Below are 23,359 nucleotides of genomic sequence, written 5' to 3' on the forward strand. Positions count from 1 at the left end.
GCCTGATTCATATTTAACACTGTGGTGGCAGACAAGACAACACTGCTTTGATTGTGTTTGTGTTTCATTCCCTCATCCCCCCCCTTCACAGAAAAACAGTCCATTACACCGGAATGGGCCTCTCAGATGAAGAATACGAGAGGAGAGATAAACAACACAAAAGACGCAAAGCTGCGTCTGTATCAAATATTCATGCTGTAGGGCCAGTCTGCGGACGCCCCTTGAACAGTGACTCATCACAAAGCAAAGCCGAAGATAGTGGTTGAGCTGAGCTTCACACCCTGCTGCTGCTGCTGTGGCAGGGAGGGGGTGTTAATAGGCCTGGACGGCTAAGAAAGGCTGGATGGACAAAGGCTGCCCTCTGGGTTGGAGGGAGAGAGAAAAAGATGTGGACAAACACTGGAGGGCGGTTCCTGACCTTCAGTTTGAAACAAGTGTTCGACTGGGGAGGAGGCTGTATGGGATTCCAGTCTCACAGTCTTATTCTACTTTCACTTTCAAAAGAGACATTGGATGGCAATACAATAAAATGTATTCTGTTCCACTCACTTGCATTCTGATCCTTCTCTGGCTGTGAAGGGGATACACAGTGACAGCGTGAGGGAGGGACAACTATGGCAGTCAGGTCAGCTGTGTCCCCCTGTCCTGTGTCCTCAAGACGCCCCCCCCCCGGGGACAGACATGTTGATGCCCCTCGGTCACTGCCACATTTGCACAACTCTACCATGTGTGAGTGAGCCCATGCCAAAGTCACCTGGTTGTCTCACTGTCTGTGTCCCTCCTTTCAAGGTCAGCTCTGCCTCTGTCACCAACACCTGAATGACTCACTGCTTATTATAGTTGAGTGTTTTTTTTGTTTTTTTTTACATACATTTTTTATTAGGAATTCAGTTTAGCTTCAGTTGGTTTTAAGAATCGATTTGCTCGTTTTCATTTAGTTTCAGTTTTATAAAAAACATTTATGTTTTTATATTATTTAGTTTCCGTTTCAGTGTTCGGGACAGAAAGGATGCGTGGGAGGCTAGGAGCCATTTGGCTTGTATAGTGTGTGTTTTTGGAGACGTCTTGCCACTATGGGGCGGTAAGACATAAGGTGATGGGTCAGGTAGTAGGTTAGGTTTAAATGATAAAGTCAATATCAACGTGACTTGAATTTAAAAGAGATATCCCTTGCACCAGTCTAGGCGCTATGGTAGAACGGAACTCTTGCCAATGTTTACACCAATCCCATGCTTCCACTTTAGAAGGACATGTCAGAAGAATCAAGAACGGTTACCTTTATCTGACAAAGTTCTCAGAGTAATCCTCTACGGGGCTTTGCTGTTATCGACCGACCATTGGAGGTTCACGGTTTGCTATTGCTTAAACTCGGAGTTCGCCCTTTGGCTAGGTCATCTACCTAGCGTATTTCTTCCCTTTTAGCTAGCTTGTGAGCAAGCAAGGTCCATTTCAAACCTCACCATTTCCTGACAGCATTTACCAGACAGATTCAGTGGCTTGAAACACCTCAAAGCATAAAAGCCCCATGAAGGTTTTGCACACAGTTTAGGAGAAAAAAACGAACTAAAACTAACATAATTCATGTTGGTTTTTATTTTAGTTTTAGAGTCAAAGTTACTAAATAGTTTTTTTATGACTAGTTTTAGTCTTAGTTTACTATAATAACCTTGGCACTATCACACAGTAAAGCTTTCTGGGAATATGTATGCCAGCAATAGAAAGGGGTAGATTGATATTCAACAGATTAGTGATTGGCAGAGGTGTGGACTCCAGACACAAATTTGATCACTTGAAACTCGAGTTGATAGGAGAAAAAAAAAATCTTCAGACTGATGAATTGAAGTTATCTGACCAGGTTTAATAACCTTTTGTAACTCATTTTGTGGCACAGAGTCTTTGTGGATTAGGGTAATGTGGGGTAACAAGCTCCCCCCCACGTGAGAACAATGTCCAATTGCTGGCACAGTTTGGTATGTGGATGATGATCAGGCTTAGGCCAACAAACTATGAAGGGAAATAAGTGACTACAGTTCACACTTATTTAATTAAAGTATTGTTTATAGAAAATGGGCATTTTCCCCAAGTACCGGGGTAATTGCATCTTGAATGTTGACCAATGACCAGTCATTAGCATTAGTGGCGGGCGCACAGTGTTCAGAAAACACTCGTTTCACTTTCTACATTTTTCCCTGGCACAAAACGGTAGCCTACCTACATTAATATTATCTATATAAAGTACCATTTGGCAATCTGCCACAGACGCATCTTTGCCACAACAATAGGCGACAAATGGTGATTTCATTGATCATTTTCATATTTCAGATCGGCCTAGTTTGGGTGGGTTTTCATTCTATACCTCAGGTGGTGGTACTGGCTATATGCCTAAAGATGGCTGTAACCTCGCACTAACTTCAATACTTATGGGATGAAGAAGTAACTAGGGCTGTTACGGTGACCGTATTACCGCCACACTGTCAGTCACTCGTCATGACGACCGCAGTTAAATTCCACGTGACCGTTTAGTCACGGTAGCTAGGCTTCTCCAACCTCTGATGCTGCTGATGGTCAACATCCCGCAGATGGTCTATACTGCTCAACTTTCCTAATATTAAGCACATTGCTTATGTTTACAGCAGGAGTATAGCCTACCTGGCTGGCATGAAAATGAACCATGAGAAAAACATCCCCCATTCCCTATTTAAGTGCATTAGATGACAAGTATTTTTCCCGTGCCCATGTTCTGAGACAGGTGCCTGATACCGGTCCATTTTAAATCAAAACTCATTTCTAAAATATATTACGTAGTATATGTAAAGAGGAGATTCGATTAAGAATAGTTCGATGGGTGGCAATACTAGCCTTTCACTCGTGAATGATGCCCAGGTTGTGCGCAGTAAGGCAAGAAACAGTGCAGGCCCTTTGCGACTTATTCAAATTGTAGTCACACACCTCATGTAGCCGAGCCCATAGGCCTATATGTTTTGATAAGATTTGTATCACAACTAAAGTGGCCAAATAACTTCTTAAAATGAAGCACATGAATCCACTTTACAACCAATGTAGTAGAGCTTAACTGGCATACACAGGCGGCGGCGCATGAGTTTCAAGTTTGAGGTCACGTTTGAGAACGGTGTTTTCCCACTACTGGATTGCATTTTGGAACATTCACGCGTATAGCCTAGTGCCGCGTGCGCATTGCTGCGCTTACTATGTGAAGAAATAGCGTAATAGTTTATCAACATTTTAAGCTTAAATGTTCTGATGTGTTGCATCAGCCCCATTGCTTTTTAAAAAATGTGACGTGAGTGGTTGTATTCATTTGGGATCGATCGCATCCCACAACTGTCCGAGACGATGTTTGGAATTGATCTTTCTCGCAATAGAATAGGTCAACTTTTGGACTACGGGGGATAGTAGATTGACAAAGGCTAATTCTTTGGCTGTTCGTTAGGCCTACTCATCTTGTTGGCTGACGAAAAGTAAATGTGGACAGTTCTAACATCTTCAATTAATTCAATTAGGATGAGCGCAGTTGCGTTCCCGATGTGTCGGTCTTCACTTGTAGTCTACTTCGGAGCTGAGATGCCTGTGAGAAGGACCGGATCACGTGACATGGATTGGCTAATAATAATAATAATTGAGATATCTGAGAGAGCCATGTGAGTGAAAGGTTTTTCGGGGCAAGGCGATTGGCAGCCGGGAGAATGGAATTTGAATTATTATATTCAGACCAAGAGCACAATGGCCGCAAAAGGCATGGATGTTTTTAGGGGGCATTATGGCTTCACATGGGAGATGCCACAGTGAAATTTGAGGCATAATCAAGTGCTTGTCAAATTGTGAATGAGAGACTGATGAAGTGTGTGCAGCCTGTGCAAGAAAAGCAGAGCTCATACCTTTTAGGGAAGGTTTTTTCAAATTATCATTGTAGACGCATCAACGCAGCCTTAGCATGAATAAAAAAAATCTAAACATATAGCCCAACGTTTGTATGACAACTAAAGTTGCATAAATAACTCAATATAAAGCATATAGGAGGACCTGTTTCTTTGTTAACCGCTGAAGACAATAGCCACACGCTCGCACTTCCTCAGATATCGTTCAGAGAAAATATCCTTTCCATTTTATTCCGCTATGTTCAATTGTGTTCTTCAAACTACAAAACAATATAAAATAATGCCACGGAATTCTAAGCAAATCTTATCTGCTAAATTAGTAGCCAACAGCCATGGCTCAGATCAGGGCCTACCATAAGGACACTCATAGTAAGGCATTATGTTCATCTGAAATAACTACATTTTCTTCATATCGTGTTTCTTTGGACCGGTTTAAAATAAATAACGGATTTACTGTGATGGCGTAAGCTACATTAATTGGATTTAGACTTTTTCAAAATGTAGATGTTCCAAAAGTCTTCATCGGTGGCTTGAAGGCTATGTATGCATGGAAGAAAGGAGATGCTACAGCTGTTGATGTTAATTAACGGTCAATTACCGTGAGACCGGCAGCTATTTGCTTGACAATCACCGGTCGATTCAATTTCCTGACAGCCACAGCCCCAGATAACATAAATTGGTCTAATTAATAAGGATATTTGTACAGAAGAAAAAGGTCTACAAGACAGATCATGCTCTCCATCCGATCCCATAACCTTCACTGCATACAGGGAGGCCCGTATTATCCTGCTTGCTCTGGAGTCCAGATAAGTGAGAAGGTGACATGATATCCCTAGTTGATATTGACTGCTAACATGAATGCCTTTCAACAACCAAAAAATATGCAGGTGTAATAGCAATCTATTTCCGTATCTTCCATTTTGAAAATGCATGACCATTTATGGCTACAATGAGCTACAAAGTATTCAGACCACTTGATGTTTACAGCCTTATTCCAAAATGGATTCAATCTTTCTTTCCCCCTCATCAATCTACACACAATACCCAATGACAAAGTGAAAACATGTTTGGACATTTTTACAAATATATAAAAAAATATATAATTTTTTTTTTTTTAAATGGAAATGACATTTACATAAGTATTCAGACCCTTTACTCAGTGCTTTGTTGAAGCACCGTTGGAAGCAATTACAGTCTCGAGTCTTCTGTATGATGCTTCAAGCTTGGCACACCTGTTTTTGGGAGGTTTCTCCCCATTCATCTCTGCAGATCCTCTCAAGCTCTGTCAGGTTGGAGGGGGAGCATTGCTGCACAGCTACTTTTCAGGTCTCTCCAGAGATGTTCGATCGAGTTCAAGTCCGGGCTCTGGCTGGTCCACTCAAGGACATTCAGAGACTTGTCCCGAAGCCACTCCAGCGTTGTCTTGGCTGTGTTCTTAAGAGTCGTTGTCCTGTTGGAAGGTGAACCTTTTCCCCAGTCTGAGGTCCTGAGCGCTCTGGAGCACGTTTTCTTCAAGGATCACTCCGTGCATCTTTGCCTCAATCCTGAGTCTCCCAGCCCCATGATGCTGCCACCACTATGCTTCACCGTAGGGATGGTGCCAGGTTTCCTCCAGACGTGACGCGTCGCATTCTGAGAGTCCTTTAGGTGCCTTTTGACAAACTCAAAGTGGGCGGTCATGTGCCTTTTACGGAGGAGTGGCTTCCATCTAGTCACTCTACTATAAAGGCCTGATTGGTGGAGTGGCGCAGAGATTGTTGTCCTTCTGGAAGGTTCTACCATTTCCACAGAGGAACTCTAGAACTCTTTCAGAGTGACCATCAGGTTCTTGGTCACCTCCCTGACCAAGGACCTTCTCTCCCAACCGCTCAGTTTGGCCAGGCAGCCAGCTCTAGGAAGAGTCTTGGTGGTTCCAAACTTCTTCCATTTAATAATGGAGGCCACAGTGTTCTTGGGGACCTTCCCCAAAATAATGAAAAGGGCCGTCTGGTAGCCTCAAACAGAAAGATTTGTCATTTCTTGTACAGTTTTTAATAAAAAAAAATTAAAAACTTGACTTATGACTCGACATGCTCTTAGAATGCACGACTTGGACTTGACCCGTTCTACTTGGGACTCGGACCTTGTGACTTGAGACTCGAACAAAAAGTGACTTGGTCACACCTCTGGTGATTAGCCTACTTAATGAACTAAATGTAAATATATACAGTCATATCACGCACAGAAACACTCTGACACGAGTAAACACACTTCACAAACAAAACCCTGTTTACAAATACCAGTATGTAAATACACTGCGGATGCTTACCTTGACGTCTGAAACCTTCATGCGGGTGCCCTCCTTGCCCACGAAGATGTCGTCGATGTCCACCAGCAGGTAGCGATCTAGAGCCAGAGACAGCCTCTTGCCCGTCAGGAAGGCCACAGCGTCCACAAACACCAGCTTGTGCAGCCAGAAGTTGAGGTTGTTGCCGAAGAGCACCCGCTGGATGCCGTCGTGGAGCCCCAGGTCCTGGACCACAGAAGCATGGAGGGGGGCGCCCACCCCCACCCCTGCCCCGGACGGGCCCAGGTCAGGCACCCGGGTCCTGGCTAGGAGAACAGGCTCGTAGGTGGAGTGGTTGGACTGGAAGACGGTCCAGTCGTCCCCGGGTAGGGGGCCTCGCTCCACCTCCCGGGCCTTAGTGATGAGGAGCAGGGGGGACTTGGGGTTGACGCTGCAGTCCCTCAGGCCCAGGTTGGAATGGAGGAAGAGAGGGAAGCCCTTCAACTGGGCACTGAGCAGGCTGTTCTCATTGGCCTGGGAGAGAAGAGAGGGGAGAGATGGAGCAAGGTCACAGCGGGCATTTCAGTTTACAGTTAGTTTCCACAACTCGGTGGCCTCAAATTCTCTTCCAATGCTGAAAACATTGACCAAAAGAGTTACGGGCTTTGGCCATGTGTGGGTTGCGCAAATCTCTGTTTGTGTGCATTTGTGCAGGAGCGAAAGAAAAATGCAGGTGAAACCTCTGCTCCTTATTTGTTCATTTACATTCTGAGCAGGAGCCCCATAAAGCTTGTATCGATTGGTGATAAACAGCATTTGGTAACAATCACAGTCAACAGCCATAGACGGTCCGAGTCTACCAGACTCACATCCAAACCAAACTAGCAAATCATCATTCAGTGGCTTAGCAGATGCTGCTCTATTCTCAAGAGCCACTGGCAATATCTGACTTTGGAAAATATGATTTGAATTCAACACCATGCAATATATATGCCTGTAGCTAGTAGCCACCCTTTACACAAGAGCCCCTCAGTCAGATGCAGAGACTTGGGTGGTTATCACCTATTAGGCCGAGCTTTCAATGCGCCTTGGCCAGTGCTGGAAAAAGTACCCAAATTGTCAAACTTGAGTAAAGTAGTAAAGTACAGACACTTCATAAAAAAACAACTTAAGTATTACTTCAAAGTATTATTATTATTTTTTTTACTTAAGTACTTTACAACACTGGTCATGGCAACATGGCTACTAGCCCAGGGACACTACGGGGTTGATTGGCCAAACTCCCACAGCAAGAAAAGGGAGCAGTTCTTAATATAGCCTAGCCCTAGGTGAATTATGAGGAGACCGACTCTAGTGCTAGTTCAGGAGGGGAGGATTTATTCCAATTACACAGCAACAACATGGATATAGGATTAAGCTCAAGGACTAATGGGAGGACGAGAGGGGCTTAAAGCAGCCTCTATCCCTGCCTGGGTGTAATTAAAAGTGAGGGTGCTGGTTAGCAAATGGCCCGAGCTGGCCTTTCAGGTTGTGAAAACCCTGCTCTAGTGCTTGGACTTCCCCTGTCTGTCAGCTCTGGGACAAGGCGGGGCGAGGCCACTTAGCCCCAGTGTTGTGGTACTAACAGGAGGGGGTTTACTTCAGACCCAACCAAGGGGAATTAGGCAGGCCAATTTACTGTAGCAGCCAAGCAGCTGAGTGAGTCCCACTCCCACCCCTGGTGAATTTGCTGAGCCATGTTCCAGCAGGGCCATTATCAGCTAAGCTTCGGGCCTACGGTCGATGAGCCATGACAGGACCACTGCACTAGAGGAACGGCAGGGTAGCAACCAACCACAGGCAGAGACTCTGTTGATAGACCTGTGTGTGTGTGTGTGTGTGTACTGTATTATACTGTACACGCTGAACACAGAGGTAGACTTCCAGGTTAGACGACACCCTCAAGGCGGAACCTGCCCGCCTTTTACACAGTCGGGAGTCATTTAAAATTAACGAGCGCACATTTCATTCAGACATTTTTATTGCAAACCACTAAATTCCCCCTCGGCTTCAGGGCGGACCGGAGAATTCTGCTGTCTCGCAGCTCACGGTCCACTTTTCTACTCATCCGACTATGTACCATCACAAACCAGTCTAGGTGTCCACTTTCTCTGACCTGACCTCCAGCAATGCCTGCCTATCCCAGACTATGAGAGGATGCTTAGTGGTTAGGAGGACCTCTTCTAGTCTATATGGTGATTGTAGCCTGAAGCAGAAAGAGGGCCAGTGGTCAAGTCAGGGTGAGGAGATTTTGAGTGGAGGCATGATGATAAATCTGATTACTTTTTTCAGCATGATGAACCAGGGATCAGATTGAACACAGAAAAGGTCTGACACAATCAGCACAAGTGCTCCTACCCGGGCGAATCAGTATAATTTCTATAGCGCTTCTTAGGACGCATTGCTTCTTTATACAGCTGGTTAAAGATACTTGAGATAGGTGTACATTGCTTAACAATCTTACCAGGCTGCAATCAGTGACTGGCTCCCACTTTAAACAACCCTATGATCCCCACTCCGTAGTCCACAAAGTACTAACCTTAAACACTAGGCCAATGGCGCCTCCTTTGAACATCAACATTCTGCCAGTTAAATTAATAGATTTCATATATGCGATCGCAAAAATATTCATTTTGGTTGTGTTTATGAAGGTCTTCGGTATCAGGGGAAAAAAAAAAAATTCAAAAGAACCTAAATTGCATTTATTCGTTTATGTTACCGTAAAAACAAAAGAACAACACTAAAACCACGGCAGTTCAAGAGAATCCATCACAAAAAATATATTACAATTTACTTAAGAAACATTATAGAAATAAGAAAAAGTACTTCAAAATAACATATATTTGAATTGTGTTGAGCGATTAACTAACACTTTGGTTATTTTAAAACAACTAATTGAATTCCATTTATTTATTCATTTTCCTGTGAGTTTCTCTACAGATAAATCAGAGTAAACCCGAACTGTGTGATGTAGTTGGGAGTTGTAGTTTCCAACAGATCAATATTTTATATAGTTTATTGCAGAAAACATAGTAATTAACTACAATGACCACGCCTACTTGTCCGGTCTGAGAAAAGACACAGAAAAACGTGTGATCGAGAGGTATAGTGAGCAGTTTCTTCGTGAAGTACAGTGCCTTCAGAAAGTATTCTGTTGTGTTACAAAGTGGGATTAACATTTATTTAATGGTAATTTGTTGTCAATGATCTACACAAAATAATGTGTAATGTCAAATTGTAAGAAAAAATCTAACATCTGTAAAGACATTTATGAAAACTAACTTATCTTGATTACATAAGTATTCAACCCCCTGAGTCAATACATGTAAGAATCACCTTTGACAGCAATTACAGCTGAGTCTTTCTGGGTAAGTCTCTAAGAGCTTTGCACGCCTGGATTGTACAATATTTGCACATTATTATTAAAATTCTTCAAAGCTCTGCCAAGTCTGTATAGCAATGATCAGCAACTGTCATTTGCAAGACTTGCCATATATATAAGCCTATTTAAGTTAGAACTGTAACTAGGCCACTCTGGAATATTCAAGGTCTTGCTGGTAAGCAACTCCCGTATCTATTTGGTATTTTGTTTCAGGTTATTGTACTGCTGAAAGGTGAATATGTCTCCCAGTGTCTGTTGGAAGGCAGTTTTCCTCTAGGATTTTGCCTGTGCTAAACTCTATTCCGTTTCTTTTTATCATAGAAAAAACTCCCTAGTTCTTGCCGATGATAAGCATACCCATAACATGACGCAGCCTCTACCATGCTTGAAAATATGACGTTTGGTACCCAGTGATCTGTTGTGTTGGAAATGTGCCAAACATAACGCTTTGTATTCAGGATATAAAGCTCATTTCTTTGCCACATTTATTGCAGTTTTATATTAGTGCCTTATTGAAAACAGGATACATGTTTATGAATATTTTGAGTATTCTGTACAGGCTTCCCACATTTCACTCTGTCATTTAGGTTAGTATTGCGGAGTAACTACAATGTTGTTGATCCATCCTCAGTTTTCTATCACAGCCATTAAAACTAAATCTAGAATCGGCTTCCTATTTCGCAATAAAGCCTCCTTCACTCATGCTGCAAAACATACCCTCGTAAAACTGACTATCCTACCGATCCTTGACTTCAGCGATGTCATTTACAAAATAGCCTCCAACACTCTACTCAGCAAATTGGATGCAGTCTATTATAGTGCCATCCGTTTTGTCACCAAAGCCCCATATACTACCCACCACTGCGACCTGTATGCTCTCGTTGGCTGGCCCTTACTACATATTTTGTCGCCAAACCAACTGACTCCAGGTCATCTATATGTCGATGCTAGGTAAAGCCCCGCCTTATCTCAGCTCACTGGTCACCATAGCAGCACTCACCCGTAGCACGCGCTTCAGCAGGTATATTTCACTGGTCATTCCCAAAGCCAACACTTACTTTGGTCACCTTTCCTTCCAGTTCTCTTCTGCCAGTGACTGGAACGAATTGCAAATATCACTGAAGCTGGAGTCCTTTATCTCCCTCTCTAACTTTAAGCATCAGCTGTCAGAGCAGCTCACCGATCACTGTACTTGTACACAGCCAATATGTACACAGCCAATATGCACACCCAACTACCTCATCCCCATATTGTTGCTTATCCTCCTGCTCTTTTGCACCCCAGTATCTCTACTTGCACATCATGATCTGCACATCTATCACTCCAGTGTTAATGCTAAATTGTAATTATTTCGCCTCCATGGTCTATTTATTGCCTTACCTCCAGAATATTCAACATTTGCAAACACTGTACATTTATTTTTCTATTGCGTTATTGACTGTACGTTTGTTTGTGTGTAACTCTGTGTTGTTGTTTATTCGCACTGCTTTGCTTTATCTTGGCCTGGTCGCGGTTGTAAAACGAGAACTTGTTCTCAACTGGTCTAACTGGCTAAATAAAGGTGAAATAAGAAAAATAAAAATAAGGGGGTGAAAAAAATGACATGTCCTCTTTAACGATAAGAGAAATTATGTTTGCGATATTAAGATTCTAACAACGACAGTCTGTTAAATGCACTTATTTAGGAACCGTAAAGGGGGGGAGGGGCATTCCTTAAAATGGCAGAGTAATTCAAAAAGTACATTTGTTTCGAGTCACTATGACACTCATTACCACCCACACAGTACTGACCTTAAAGAAGCCTATGATGCCCACTCCGTACTCCACGCAGTACTTGTCCAGCAGATCTCTGTTCCAGGCGTCCAGGTTGACGTACTTCAGGACGTTCTCGTAGATGACCAGCGTGAAACGGCCTCGGTCCTTGTCTGTCAGGGTGGGCATGTCCCCCTTCCCCGGGGCGATCTCGGTCCGGTAGCGAAAACGTCCGGACTCTAGGATTGCCACAATGTCCTGGCCCAACTGGGAGTACAGACTCTCCACAAACACCAGCACCACAGGGTCGGTGCGTGACGCGTCTGAGGGCCTGGCCGTGCGTGGAGGGAGAGCTCGGGAGGAGGTGGAGGGCGTGGTAGCCCGAGGGTCGTCCCAGTCGGCAGTGCCCTCCTCTGGCCCTCCTACGCCCCCCGCAGCAGGCTCCAGCTCCCGCTTGACTCCGTAGAGGAAGTAGGCGGAGACCAGAACGCTGACCATGCAGAAGAGGAAGAGGAGCAGCAGGCTGGTCTGGAGAGTGAGGGAGTGAGATTGACGGAAGAGCCGCCGGAGGCGACCGCATGACGGCAGCAACATCACCCTGCGCAGAATCAGTCACAGAGTTGACGGTAAAAGCAATCGGAATGCAGCAGTTGCTTCAGAGGTGGCGGAGAATCTTCTTCCAGAATACAATAGGCCCCTTCACGTCACATACTCTCATGTCACCATTGCAGAGGGGTGGTGGGAGCGACAGTGGGCAGGGGACACCATCAGGGTGGGTGGGTGGCTCGCTGGCAGAAGGGATGTGTGCCTTTCCTCCATCCACCAGCCCAGGTCCCCTGCCCTCCCCACCCCCCCCACCCCCCCCCCCACCCCGAGCTCCAACTGCTCACACTAAGTCTTTAGGCTTTCCGCAGCACTGACAGAGGGGCGAAGGTGGCGACGGGGTAAAGACGGTTCTCTGGGGTCACACGGGTTGTCCAGCAAGGTGCTGCTCTTCCAGCAGTTCATCCCCAAAACATTCTCCTGGAGACCTGGAAGGCAAAGACAAAAAACATACACAGTTGAGAATAGGACTGTTCAGTGTTCCAGTTCTCTCCACCTTTTACTGAGCTCACCCTCCAGCCCACTCTGCATTTCTTGATTGCATCTTTAATTCATTATTTTTGTTTAAATGTTGTTTAATGACATCCATTTTGAATAAACTAAAAGTCTCTCCTAAGCTTAGGCCACACTGATCAAAATGTGTTGGAATTGTGCCCGTGTCTACCTGATTGCTCAAGCAAAGTGTTCAACATGCTCCCAGGGACATCAACAAGCTAACATCAGATCCCCTAGAGCGGTGGTTCCCAAACTTTTTATAGTCCCGTACCCCTTCAAACAATCAACCTCCAGCTGTACCCCCTCTAGCACTAAGGTTAGCGCACTCCCAAATGTTGTTTTTTGCCATCATTGTAAGCCTGCCACACACACCCACTATACGATACATTTATTAAACATATGAATGAGTTTGTCACAACACGGCTGGTGGGAAGTGAAAGAGAGCTCTTATAGGACAAGGGCACAAATAATAAAATCAATAGTTTTGATTTATTTAGCACTTTTCATACAAAACTTTATTTGTTCATCAAATTGTGAATAACTCACCACAGGTTAATGAGAAGGGTGTGCTTGAAAGGATGCACATAATTGGGTTGGGTTGCAATGTTGGGTTGTATTGGAGTCTTAAAATCATTTTCCACACACAGTCTGTGCCTGTATTTAGATTTCATGGTAGTGAGGGCCAAGAATCCACTCTCACATAGGTACGTGGTTGCAAAGGGCATCAGTGTCATAACAGTGCGATTTGCCAAGGCAGGATAGTCTGAGCGCAGCCCAATCCAGAAATCTGGCAGTGGCATCTGATTAAATTCAATTTCAGAACCATTTGTTGCAATTTCGATGAGGCTCTCTTGTTCAGATATCGGTAAGTGGACTGGAGGCAGGGAATGAAAGGGATAATGAATCCAGTTGTTTGTGTCGTCCGTTTTGGGAAAGTACCTGAGTAATTGCGCACCCATCTCACTCAGGTGCTTCGCTACATCACATTTGACATTGTTCATTTGCACACAAAAAACATACAATGATGGAAAGACCTGTGTTGTTGTCCTTGTTAATGCAGACAACAAAAAAAAATCCTTAACTCCTTAATCGTAGCCTCAATTTTGTCCCGCACATTGAATAAAGTTGCAGAGAACCACGGTAATCCTAGAATCAAGTCATTCAGGCAAGAAAAAACATCTCCCAGAAAGGCCAGTCGTGTGAGAAACTCATAATCATGCAAGCGGTCAGACAAGTGAAAGTTATAGTCATTAAAAGAGAACTTTAAGCTCGTCTTTCAATTCAAAAAATTGTGTCAATACTTTGCCCCTTAATAACCAGCGCACTTCTGTATGTTGTAAAAGCGTTACATGGTCGCTGCCCATATCATTGCATAGAGCTGCAAATACACGAGAGTTCAGGGGCCTTGCTTTAACAAAGTTAACCATTTTCACTGTAGTGTCCAAAACGTCTTTCAAGCTGTCAGGTATTCCTTTTGCAGCAAAAACCTCTCGGTGATGCTGCAGTGTACCGAAGTGGAGTTAGGAGCAACTGCTTGCACGCACGTTACCACTCCACTATGTCTCCCTGTCATGGATTTTGCGCCATCAGTACACATATCAACACATCTTGACCACCAAAGTCCATTTGATGTCACAAAGATGTCCAGGACTTTAAAAATATCCTCTCCTGTTGTCCTGGTTTCCAGTGGTTTGCAGAAGAGGATGTCCTCCTTAACTGACCCCCCCATAAATGTGACAGACATATACCAGGAGCTGTGCCAGGCCCGCCACGTCTGTTGACTCATCCAGCTGTAAACGCATAGAATTCACAGGCTTCTATGCAAAGCAGTAATTGTTTCAAAACATCTCCTGCCATGTCACTGATGCATTGTGAAACAGTGTTGTTTGATGAAGGCATCGTCTGTATAGTTTTTTGGGCCTTTTCCTCCAGCATTGTCCCAGCTATATCCGCGGCAGTCCTTCACAATCGCATGGGATTTGCCTGTCCTAGCCACTCGGTAGCTCACCATATAAGATTATTCTAGCCCTTCTTATTAATGGTATCTGTTGCTTTTATACATCTTACTACTCAAAAGTCGTCTTAATTCCCTCTCAAAAAACTTGAGGCTTATTTTTCAAAATGGCATGATTTGTTTCTAAATGTCTGCGCAAGAGTAAAGGTTTCATTGAGTTGTGAGATAGTACTCCTGCACATAACACACTGTGGGCTGAGGAAAGGCACTACTCCCAATATAAGTGAACCCCAAATCATCATAGTTTCACCTCTTCGATGGTCCAACGTCCGTCTCTTTGTTGCTTTCCCGTGTAAATGGGGCAGTAGCTCTTCAGCTGCATCAAATTCACAAATGTCCGTATCCATGCTAGCTGGGCTAACAGCATATGTAGAATTACTGATGCTAGCCTTGGATGTGCTCGTGGAAGCAGGTCAACTTGTGTCGTCGACAGGTGCAAGTTTAGTACTGCTGGTAGTAGTAGTACTGGTATGTGTCTATGCATGTGGGCCTTACTTTTTTAAAACCATTTATACATTTTCGAGCAAACAGAATGAGCAGCAGCTACGTTTGGCTGCATTCGGACCATTAGTGGAATTCCCGCGAGAGAGTAACGGTTAATGTGATTGGATGTTCATTATTTGACTAGGCTACCTGTATTTGACATTGTGTTATTTCGCTGAACACTAGAATCATTTGATTTTTGGCAGTAAAACAAGGCTTCTCAGGCAAGAAAAAAACCTCACCCAAATGTGTAGCCCCGTTGGAAAATGCAAATGGACCGTTTGAAAACAAACAGAACTTTTTTGTTTTTTGAACGTGAATCACATTTTTATTTGGCGTACCCCAGACGGCATTGTGGGTACCCCAGTTTGGGGATACCTGCCCTAGAAAGAGGCGCATTCCAACACGTACAGTAAGGTGCTGATTCTGACGGGTGCTGCCCCATCATTTTTTCATACCGTTTGACAAAGAGAAATGTATAATGGGTTTTTAAAAAGGAGAGCAGAAGACCCAGGCAGTGAATTAATGTGCTGATGTCACGAGATCCCGGCGTTCAGGCATTCCTCTCAGAGAATACCAAGAGGATCCGGGACAGGCCAATTCTGGATTACAGGGTAATGACAGCCGCTTGAATTGATTAGCAGGGGCTTTCACAAAATGATCCTTGCGCTCTTCAATTCACTTCAAAGGGAACTTTTTTTCCCCATCCGTAAAGTCAAAAACTCAAAACTTTAAGAAGCGAGTGTGGTACAAGTAAAGAGAGGGGGTGGAGCAGAATATGAATGACCTCTAGTCTCTAGAAGCCTGCATCATTGCCAGGATGGACAGCCCCGTCCGCAATGTCTCCATCATGTCTCCGGAAACCAAGCACCCACCCAGGGTCACGTCATTGTATCATAGAAGTTGCTTGCATACTGTTAATGTATTGTCATTTGGGCAATTTCAGCTGGGAGTGTTTCAACGAGCCTAATCTGTTACGACATTCCGGTTTGAAATGAACCCCAAAAAAGGTCGAGCGAGTCTGTAGTGAAGCTAACAAACACAGATCTGAAAACAGAACTTCTATTTACCCACCCCCAAAAATTCAAACACACAAAAACTGGTACATTTAACCTGCCTGGGCATATTCTATAGGATTGCTTGTTTAGAATGGCCGCACCTCGTTTTTTTTTTGTCTTCCTCTACAAAGCACCAATTTTCAGAGGACAAATACACAAGCTTAAAACGAGAGCTTGTTCAAACTTTGGAAAGGGCTGAGGTGACAGGGGAGACAACAAGATCCAGCGTGCCTGAGGTGGGATCCAGCCAGTCACCACAGATCCATTAATATATGGAAGGTGGGAGGGCGCATGGGAAAAGAGCATGGAACAAAGAATCAAAGCCTGACAGGGGTTACGGGGATAAAAATGCATGAATACCAAAGCAAAGCAAGAGCACAAAAAGTACATTTATAAAGATGAACACAGGCAAGGCCATGGAGAGGATAGGAGAGGAGGGCCAGGGAGAAAGCCATTTCATCACTTCAAAAGGGTGCTGGGAGCAGAGCATGTGAAAGACGCCCGAGTCGCCCTCCCTCCGGTGTGAGACGCAGCTGTTCGTGTTCGAGTCTGTTAGCGGGATCCAATATCCACATCAGAAAGTTTAGGGGCTAGTTTCAGGAAGCAACAAAGCAAGAGTAAATTCCAGAAGGGGTTCTAAGGATGACGTGCAGGCATTTGAGCCCTTTTTCTTTACCCCACTCCCTGCCCCCTCCCCAGCACCCACACCCAGAGTCTAAGCTCCAACCACAATACCTGTCACTTGGCTCCCATTGTGGCCCGAGAGAGTGACGTGAAGGCCTGTCACCGTGTCATCTGGACCAGGATTAAAAAAAAAGGGACAGGGGCTCTGCTATTCATACACAAGTTATTTAATATGCACCAGGCAGCCACCGCAACGGGAGTAGCCCACCCTTTTAAAATGTGTAAAGGATTATGAAAACCCCAGTATGATTCAGATGACACAATGCATTTGTCAAGTGAAGCTAAAATGGGATACACCCCCCAAAAAACAAAACAAAACAAACATGGGAGTGCAAAAGCTGCTCCGTCATAGACAGTAGGTTCTACTGTAGGACGGGGCTGGGCTACACAAGGTAGCTATAGCTAAAGCGCTAATAACATTTTTAAAAAGTATAAACGTAGAGCTGGGCAATATGGACAAAAATCCATATGGTGATAAATTGCCTGAATTCACGCGATAAATAAAAATAAGTTTATAACAATCACCCGTATTAGCAAACTTATTTCATTTCAAAACGTCACATTTCACTAGCGCAGGCGACTTATCGTAAAGAACGATACCAGCAAAATCCTGCAATGAAAGTTTTTTTTTTTTTGTCACATGCGCCGAATACAATTGGAGTTGAAACACTTATTTACAAGCCCTTAACCAACAATGCAGGTAAGAAAAATAAGTGTTAAGTAAAAAAATAAAATAGACAGGTAAAAAATTACAAATAAAAGTAAGAAATAATTAAAGGGCAGCAGTGAAATAACAATAGCGAAGCTATATACAGGGGGTACCGGTACACAGTCAATGTGCGGGGCACCAGTTAGTCGAGGTAATATGTACATGTAGGTAGAGTCAAAGTTACTAAGCATAGATAATAAACAGAGTAGCAGCAGTGTAAAAAAAAGAAAGGGGGGGGGGGGTTCAGGAGCTGTTCAGGAGTCTTATGGCTTGGGGGGGTAGAAGCTGTTAAGAAGCCTTTTGGACCTAGACTTGGCGCTCAGGTACCTCTTGCTGTGCGGTAGCAGAGAAAACAGTCTATGACTCGGGGGCTGGAGAATGACAACTTTCAGGGCCTTCCTTTAACACCGTATAGAGGCCTTGGATGGCAGGAAGCTTGGCCCCAGTGATGTACTGGGCCGTACGCACTACCCTCTGTAGTGCCTTGCGGTCGGAGGCCAAGCAGTTACCATACCAGGCAGTGATGCAACCAGTCAGGATGCTTTCGATGGTGCAGCTGTAGAGAACTTTTTGAAGATCTGAGGACCCATGACAAATCTTTTCAGTCTCCTGAGGGGGGAATAGGCTTTGTCGTGCCATCTTCACGACTGTCTTGGTGCGTTTGGACCATGATAGTTTGTTGGCGATGTGGACACCAAGGAACTTGAAGCTCTCAATCTGATCCACTACAGCCCTGTTGATGAGAATGGGGGCGTGCTTGGTCCGCCTTTTCCTGTAGTCAACAATGATCACGTTGCGGGAGAGGTTGTTGTCCTGGCAACACACGGCCAATAAGTGATTGGTATGGTCGGTTTATTGTCCCAGCTCTAGGATAAGGTTTGAATATCTGTGTCGTCTTGTTCTCTGGCAGTAGAGATGCATTGTCTTCAGAAAGTATTTCGCACCCATTGACTTATTCCACATTTTGTTGTGATAAAGCCTGAATTAAATGGATTGAATAGATTCTCTCACCCATCTACAGTACACACAATACCACATAATGACAAAGTGAAAACATGTTCTTAGAAATGTATTGAAAATGACATGCAGAAATGTCTCATTTACATAAGTATTCACACCCCATGTGTCAATACTTTGTAAAAGCAAATTGTTAAATATTTTTTATTCTGTACAAGCTTCTTTCTTTTCACTCTGTCAATTAGGTTAGTATTGCAGAGTAACTACAATGTTGTTGATTCATCCTCAGTTCTCCTATCACAGCCATTAAAACGCTATATATATTTTTTTAAGCCACCATTGGCCTCATGGTGAAATCTCAGAGTGGTTTCCTTCCTCTCTGGAAACGGAGTTGGGAAGGACAACTGTGTCTTTGTAGTGACTGGGTGTATTGATACAGTATCCAAAGTGTAATTAAAAACTTCACCACGCTCAAAGTGATATTCAATGTCTGCTTTTTAATGTTTTCTTTACCAATAGGTGCCCTTCTTTGGGAGGAATTGGAAAACCTCCCTGGTCTTTGTGGTTGAATCTGTGTTTGAAAATCACTGCTCAACTGAGGGACTTTGCAGATAATTGTATGTGTTGGGTACAGAGATGAGGCAGTCATTCAGAAATCATGTTCAAAACACTATTATTGGACACAGTGAGTCCATGCAACTTATTGTTACTTGTTAAGCACAGTTTTACTACTGAACTTATTTCGGCTTTCCATACGAAAGGGCTTGAAGAGAGTCAATAAGCTTTTATTTTTTGAATTCATATTCGACCGATTATGATTTTTCAACGCCGATACCGATTATTGGAGGACCCAAAAAAAACGATTAATCGGCCGATTTAAAAAAAAATGTGTTTGTAATAATGACAATTACAACAATACTGAATGAACACTTATTTTAACTTAATATAATACATCAATAAAATCAATTTAGCCTCAAATAAATAATGAAACATGTTCAATTTGGTTTAAATAATGCAAAAACAAAGTGTTGGAGAAGAAAGTAAAAGTGCAATATGTGCTATGTATGAAAGCTAACATGTTCTGAGCAAGGAACTGAAACGAGAACATATGAAAGCTGGTGGTTCCTTTTAACATGAGTCTTCAATATTCCCAGGTAAGAAGTTTTAGGTTGTAGTTATAGAAATTATAGTACTATTTCCCTCTATACCATTTGTATTCCATTAACCTTTGACTATTGGATGTTCTTATAGGCACTTTAGTATTGCCAGTGTAACAGAATTGCTTCCTACCCTCTCCTCGCTCCTCCCTGGGCTCGAACCAGCAACACAACAACAATTAGCACGCGCTAACTAGCTAGCCATTTCACTTTGGTTACACGAGCCTCATCTCGGAAGTTGATAGGTTAGAAGTCATAAACAGCGCGATGCTTGACGCACAACGAAGAGCTGCTGGCAAAACGCACTAAAGTGCTGTTTGAATGAATGTTTACGCACCTGCTTCTGCCTACCACCGCTGAGTCAGATACTTAGATACTTGTATGCTCAGTCAGATTATATGCAACGCAGGACACGGTAGATAATATCTAGTAATATCATCAACCATGTGTAGTTAACTAGTGATTATGATTGATTGTTTTTTATAAGATAAGTTTAATGCTAGCCAGCAACTTACCTCGGCTTACTGCATTTGCGTAACAGTCTCCTTGTGGAGTGCAATGAGAGAGGCAGGTCGTTATTGCGTTGGACTAGTTAACTGTAAGGTTGCAAGATTGCATCCCCTGAGCTAACAAGGTGAAAATCTGTCGTTCTGCCCCTGAACAAAGCAGTTAACCCACGGTTCCTAGGCAGTCATTAAAAATAAGAATTTGTTCTTAACTGACTTGCCTAGTTAAATAAAAGGTCTAAAAAAATAAATAAAAAAATTACAAAATAAAATAAAAAAAAAAAACGGCAAATTGGTGTCCAAAAATACCGATTTCCGATTGAAATTGGCCAAAATTAAATCGGCAATTCAGATTAATCGGTTGACCTCTAGTAAAAAATCTCTAAAAACATTCGTCCACTTCGACATTATGGGTTATTGTGTGTAGGCCAGTCACAAAAAAAGCTACATTTAATCCATTTGAAAAATTCAGGCTGTAACACAACAACATTTTGAAACAGTCAATGGGGGTGAATACCTTCTTAAGGCACTGTAAGTGACATGAGTCACAGTGCCTGAGGCAAATAGCAGACAAAATAACAGAATTTTCACATCTCCTCCAGATCAATACACCTCGCTTTTCCTTCACATCAATTGTCTCTTCTGAGAAACTGAATACCAGGCTGAAATGACGGCAGATAGTCTTACAAGGCGAGTGACAACGGCTTTCAGGAGTGTTCCTTTTGTTCCACGTACCTGACAAAAAAACAGGGAGAATGGAAGGGAAAGAGTGGTGTTCCTGGCATTTGAGTCTTATGTGTATCTATAGCGCAGAAAGTCGATCCTAACTTTGAGCAATGATACCTTTAGTAATAATAGCATGAGCAACATTAAATGAGCACGCTCACTCCACCAACGCTCACAAATTGCTTTTGTGTCACAAGTTTCCAAAGCCTCTACAATGACATACCAAAAATGCTGAGATGGTGGGGGGGAAAAAACAGGACTGTTAGAAATGTGGGAAAATGAGGACCTTGACATTTACCAATAAGTCACCAACTCCCAAGTTCCCAAAGTCAATTTTTTTATTTTCTTCTTGCAGTCAGAGTTCTGACAGACGTGAAAAGGAGCTGGGGGCCTCCGGGAAAAAAACACACACACACACACACACACACACACACACACACACACACACTAGGAGCATGATCAGTGCTAGCATAGCACACACCCTACCCTCAGGGCATCACATACCTCATGCATCATGTGTTCCTAGAGAGGGACAGCAATACGCTCTTAGCTCTCCCCCTGACCCACATACAGTACAAAGGCCCTTACGACACATTAAGGAACAGATGTGGAGAGAACCATTAAGTATGGACTCATGTTCCACCAACTCCAGGAATATCATCTTTAATGTGGCTAATCAAAACGAGGACAAGAAGTTGTATTTTAAAACGTAGGCCGCCTATTTTAATTGTTTGAATGTAATGTCAGGATAACCTCAGGTATGTGAGGAATCTGTATCAACTACGCTTATTAAAGTAGTTCAAATTGGAACGCCGCTGCACCTAATCAATCGCGTTGTTAGAATGTAATAGACGGTCAGAGATCTTAATGTGCTGGAATTACTGGTCATCCGATTCAACCAATCAATGGGATTTTATTCGAGAATAGAGACTAGAAGAGGGAAGAGGTTAGAATATCAACACATTTAGGAGACTGAGTTCTCCTTGCATACGAGGGGCTGTATGACACAGTGGAATAATTTAAGACAGAAAAAAAGTTCAAAGATCGAGTCTTCAAAGCCTCTCTGCCTTTTGCTTCATCTTAGTCAAGGCTTCTTCTCAATCCTTTCTTTTTTATTTTCAAAGCAAATTTGGACAGTGGAGACGGGTTACTGAAATGAAAAAGATAACGTGAAAAAACAAAGGCGTCGCGCCTCAACACTCGGGAATATTAGCGAGCCACTGATTGGAGCGTAGAGCCAGTAACACCGGAACTCTTCCTGTAATGAGCACCGTGGGTAACTGCGCCAGAGGCTTGGGCTACAAGACAATCCCTGGCCGCTGGCCCTGGGTGGCTAGCCTTGCAGGACTGCATTCTCCTAGTCTCAGGCAGCCCCAACTTCAGATTCACAGCGTGTACCCTGGCCTACTCCCCCTGGGCCCAGTGCCATTTCACAATGACATACATTGTTTGAAGCACATGACGACGGACTGAGAAATCCAGTCCTTGCTCAAGCATGAGGGGGTTAGCAGACTGAGACTAATGCAGGTTTTAATGGGCTTCCCTTCCTGCCTCAACTTTCGTCTCCACTGTACCCCTAAAAAAGAAGAAGTCAGGGTGGATCTAGTCGACACAGCGTAGAGGGAGTGGTTCGGCGGCAGGACGATGGAGGAGCAGCATGTTGTGAGAGACACATTAGAAAATACCTCTTCAAAAGCAGGATGTGGACACGGCTGTTGCTTCCTGTTCCAGAGGTTATGTTGTGTTATAACAGCTCTCGCAATCAATACGTCGCTAAAAGGAAATGAAATAGCGGAGAGCTGGTGTAGAGTGAGGAATGTGCTCATTATGTTAATGCTTGTACTAAAATGCAACTGCCAGCCACTGATTATGTGCAATTAGACAGGCTCTGTATTCTAAGGCACTGGGATAGTTGCTGCTAATTAGTCTTCGGACTAACTGCTATAATCACGTAGGTCTGATTCATTTCCCTATAAGTTGTGAATGTTTCTGATTCGGACAAACTACTATCATCACCGAGGTCTGACTCACTTCACTAGTAACGTTTCTGAATCATCACAGCGTTGGACTGTCTGGGTTATGGGTAATAAGACCGTGGCTTAGGTTTACAGATGGACCAGCTTAACTACGATGGGTTAGGAACCAACCGGGTTGCTAAGGCTAAACAGGACCCAGGTGAATAGCCATTGCAGAGGGACCCATGCTAACTGGATAATATAGGCTGTTACACACAGACCGAATGCATTTGAGGCCAACTTACATCACAGAGGGAGGGATATGACTTACGAGAGAGTCTGGAATCCTCCACATGGACCAGAGTTGAGATATTCGGCATGCCATAGAAGTCTCACACGGGTGAGGAATTGTTCTGCCAACACATACATGAAGAACATAAATATTGCTGACTGTGGGGCAGTATCTGTACATATACGGGCTGAAAATGGCAGATTTGGGCACAGATAAACGCCTACGTTGGACGTAACATGATATGCATGATGTCAGAGCTCCGGCTCTGCGCTTCACAGCGCTGTACGGGTTTTTGACTTGACAGCCGTTCTAAAATTCAGCACCTCGCTCATTTTATTTCCCCATTATCCTCAAACTTTTCCCTTTCAATTGCTACCATGGTCAT

At 43.6% G+C, this 23,359-nt stretch overlaps 1 protein-coding gene across 2 annotated transcripts in view; it reads right to left on the reverse strand.

Moving 5' to 3' along the window:
- LOC110534188 (bifunctional heparan sulfate N-deacetylase/N-sulfotransferase 1) overlaps nt 1–23,359 on the reverse strand; it is a 106,545-nt gene that overhangs the window by 22,434 nt on the left and 60,752 nt on the right. For both annotated transcript variants that reach the window (XM_036933298.1, XM_036933299.1), the window contains 2 exons: nt 11,375–12,366; nt 6,205–6,696 (listed from right to left, as the gene is read on the reverse strand). In XM_036933298.1, coding sequence (XP_036789193.1) covers nt 6,205–6,696; nt 11,375–11,929 — 1,047 coding nt within the window. In that variant the 5' untranslated portion in view covers nt 11,930–12,366. The remainder of the gene's footprint in view (nt 1–6,204; nt 6,697–11,374; nt 12,367–23,359) is intronic.

This window comes from Oncorhynchus mykiss, chromosome 10 (assembly GCF_013265735.2).
Source record: "Oncorhynchus mykiss isolate Arlee chromosome 10, USDA_OmykA_1.1, whole genome shotgun sequence".
NCBI classification, from domain to species: Eukaryota; Metazoa; Chordata; class Actinopteri; order Salmoniformes; family Salmonidae; genus Oncorhynchus; species Oncorhynchus mykiss.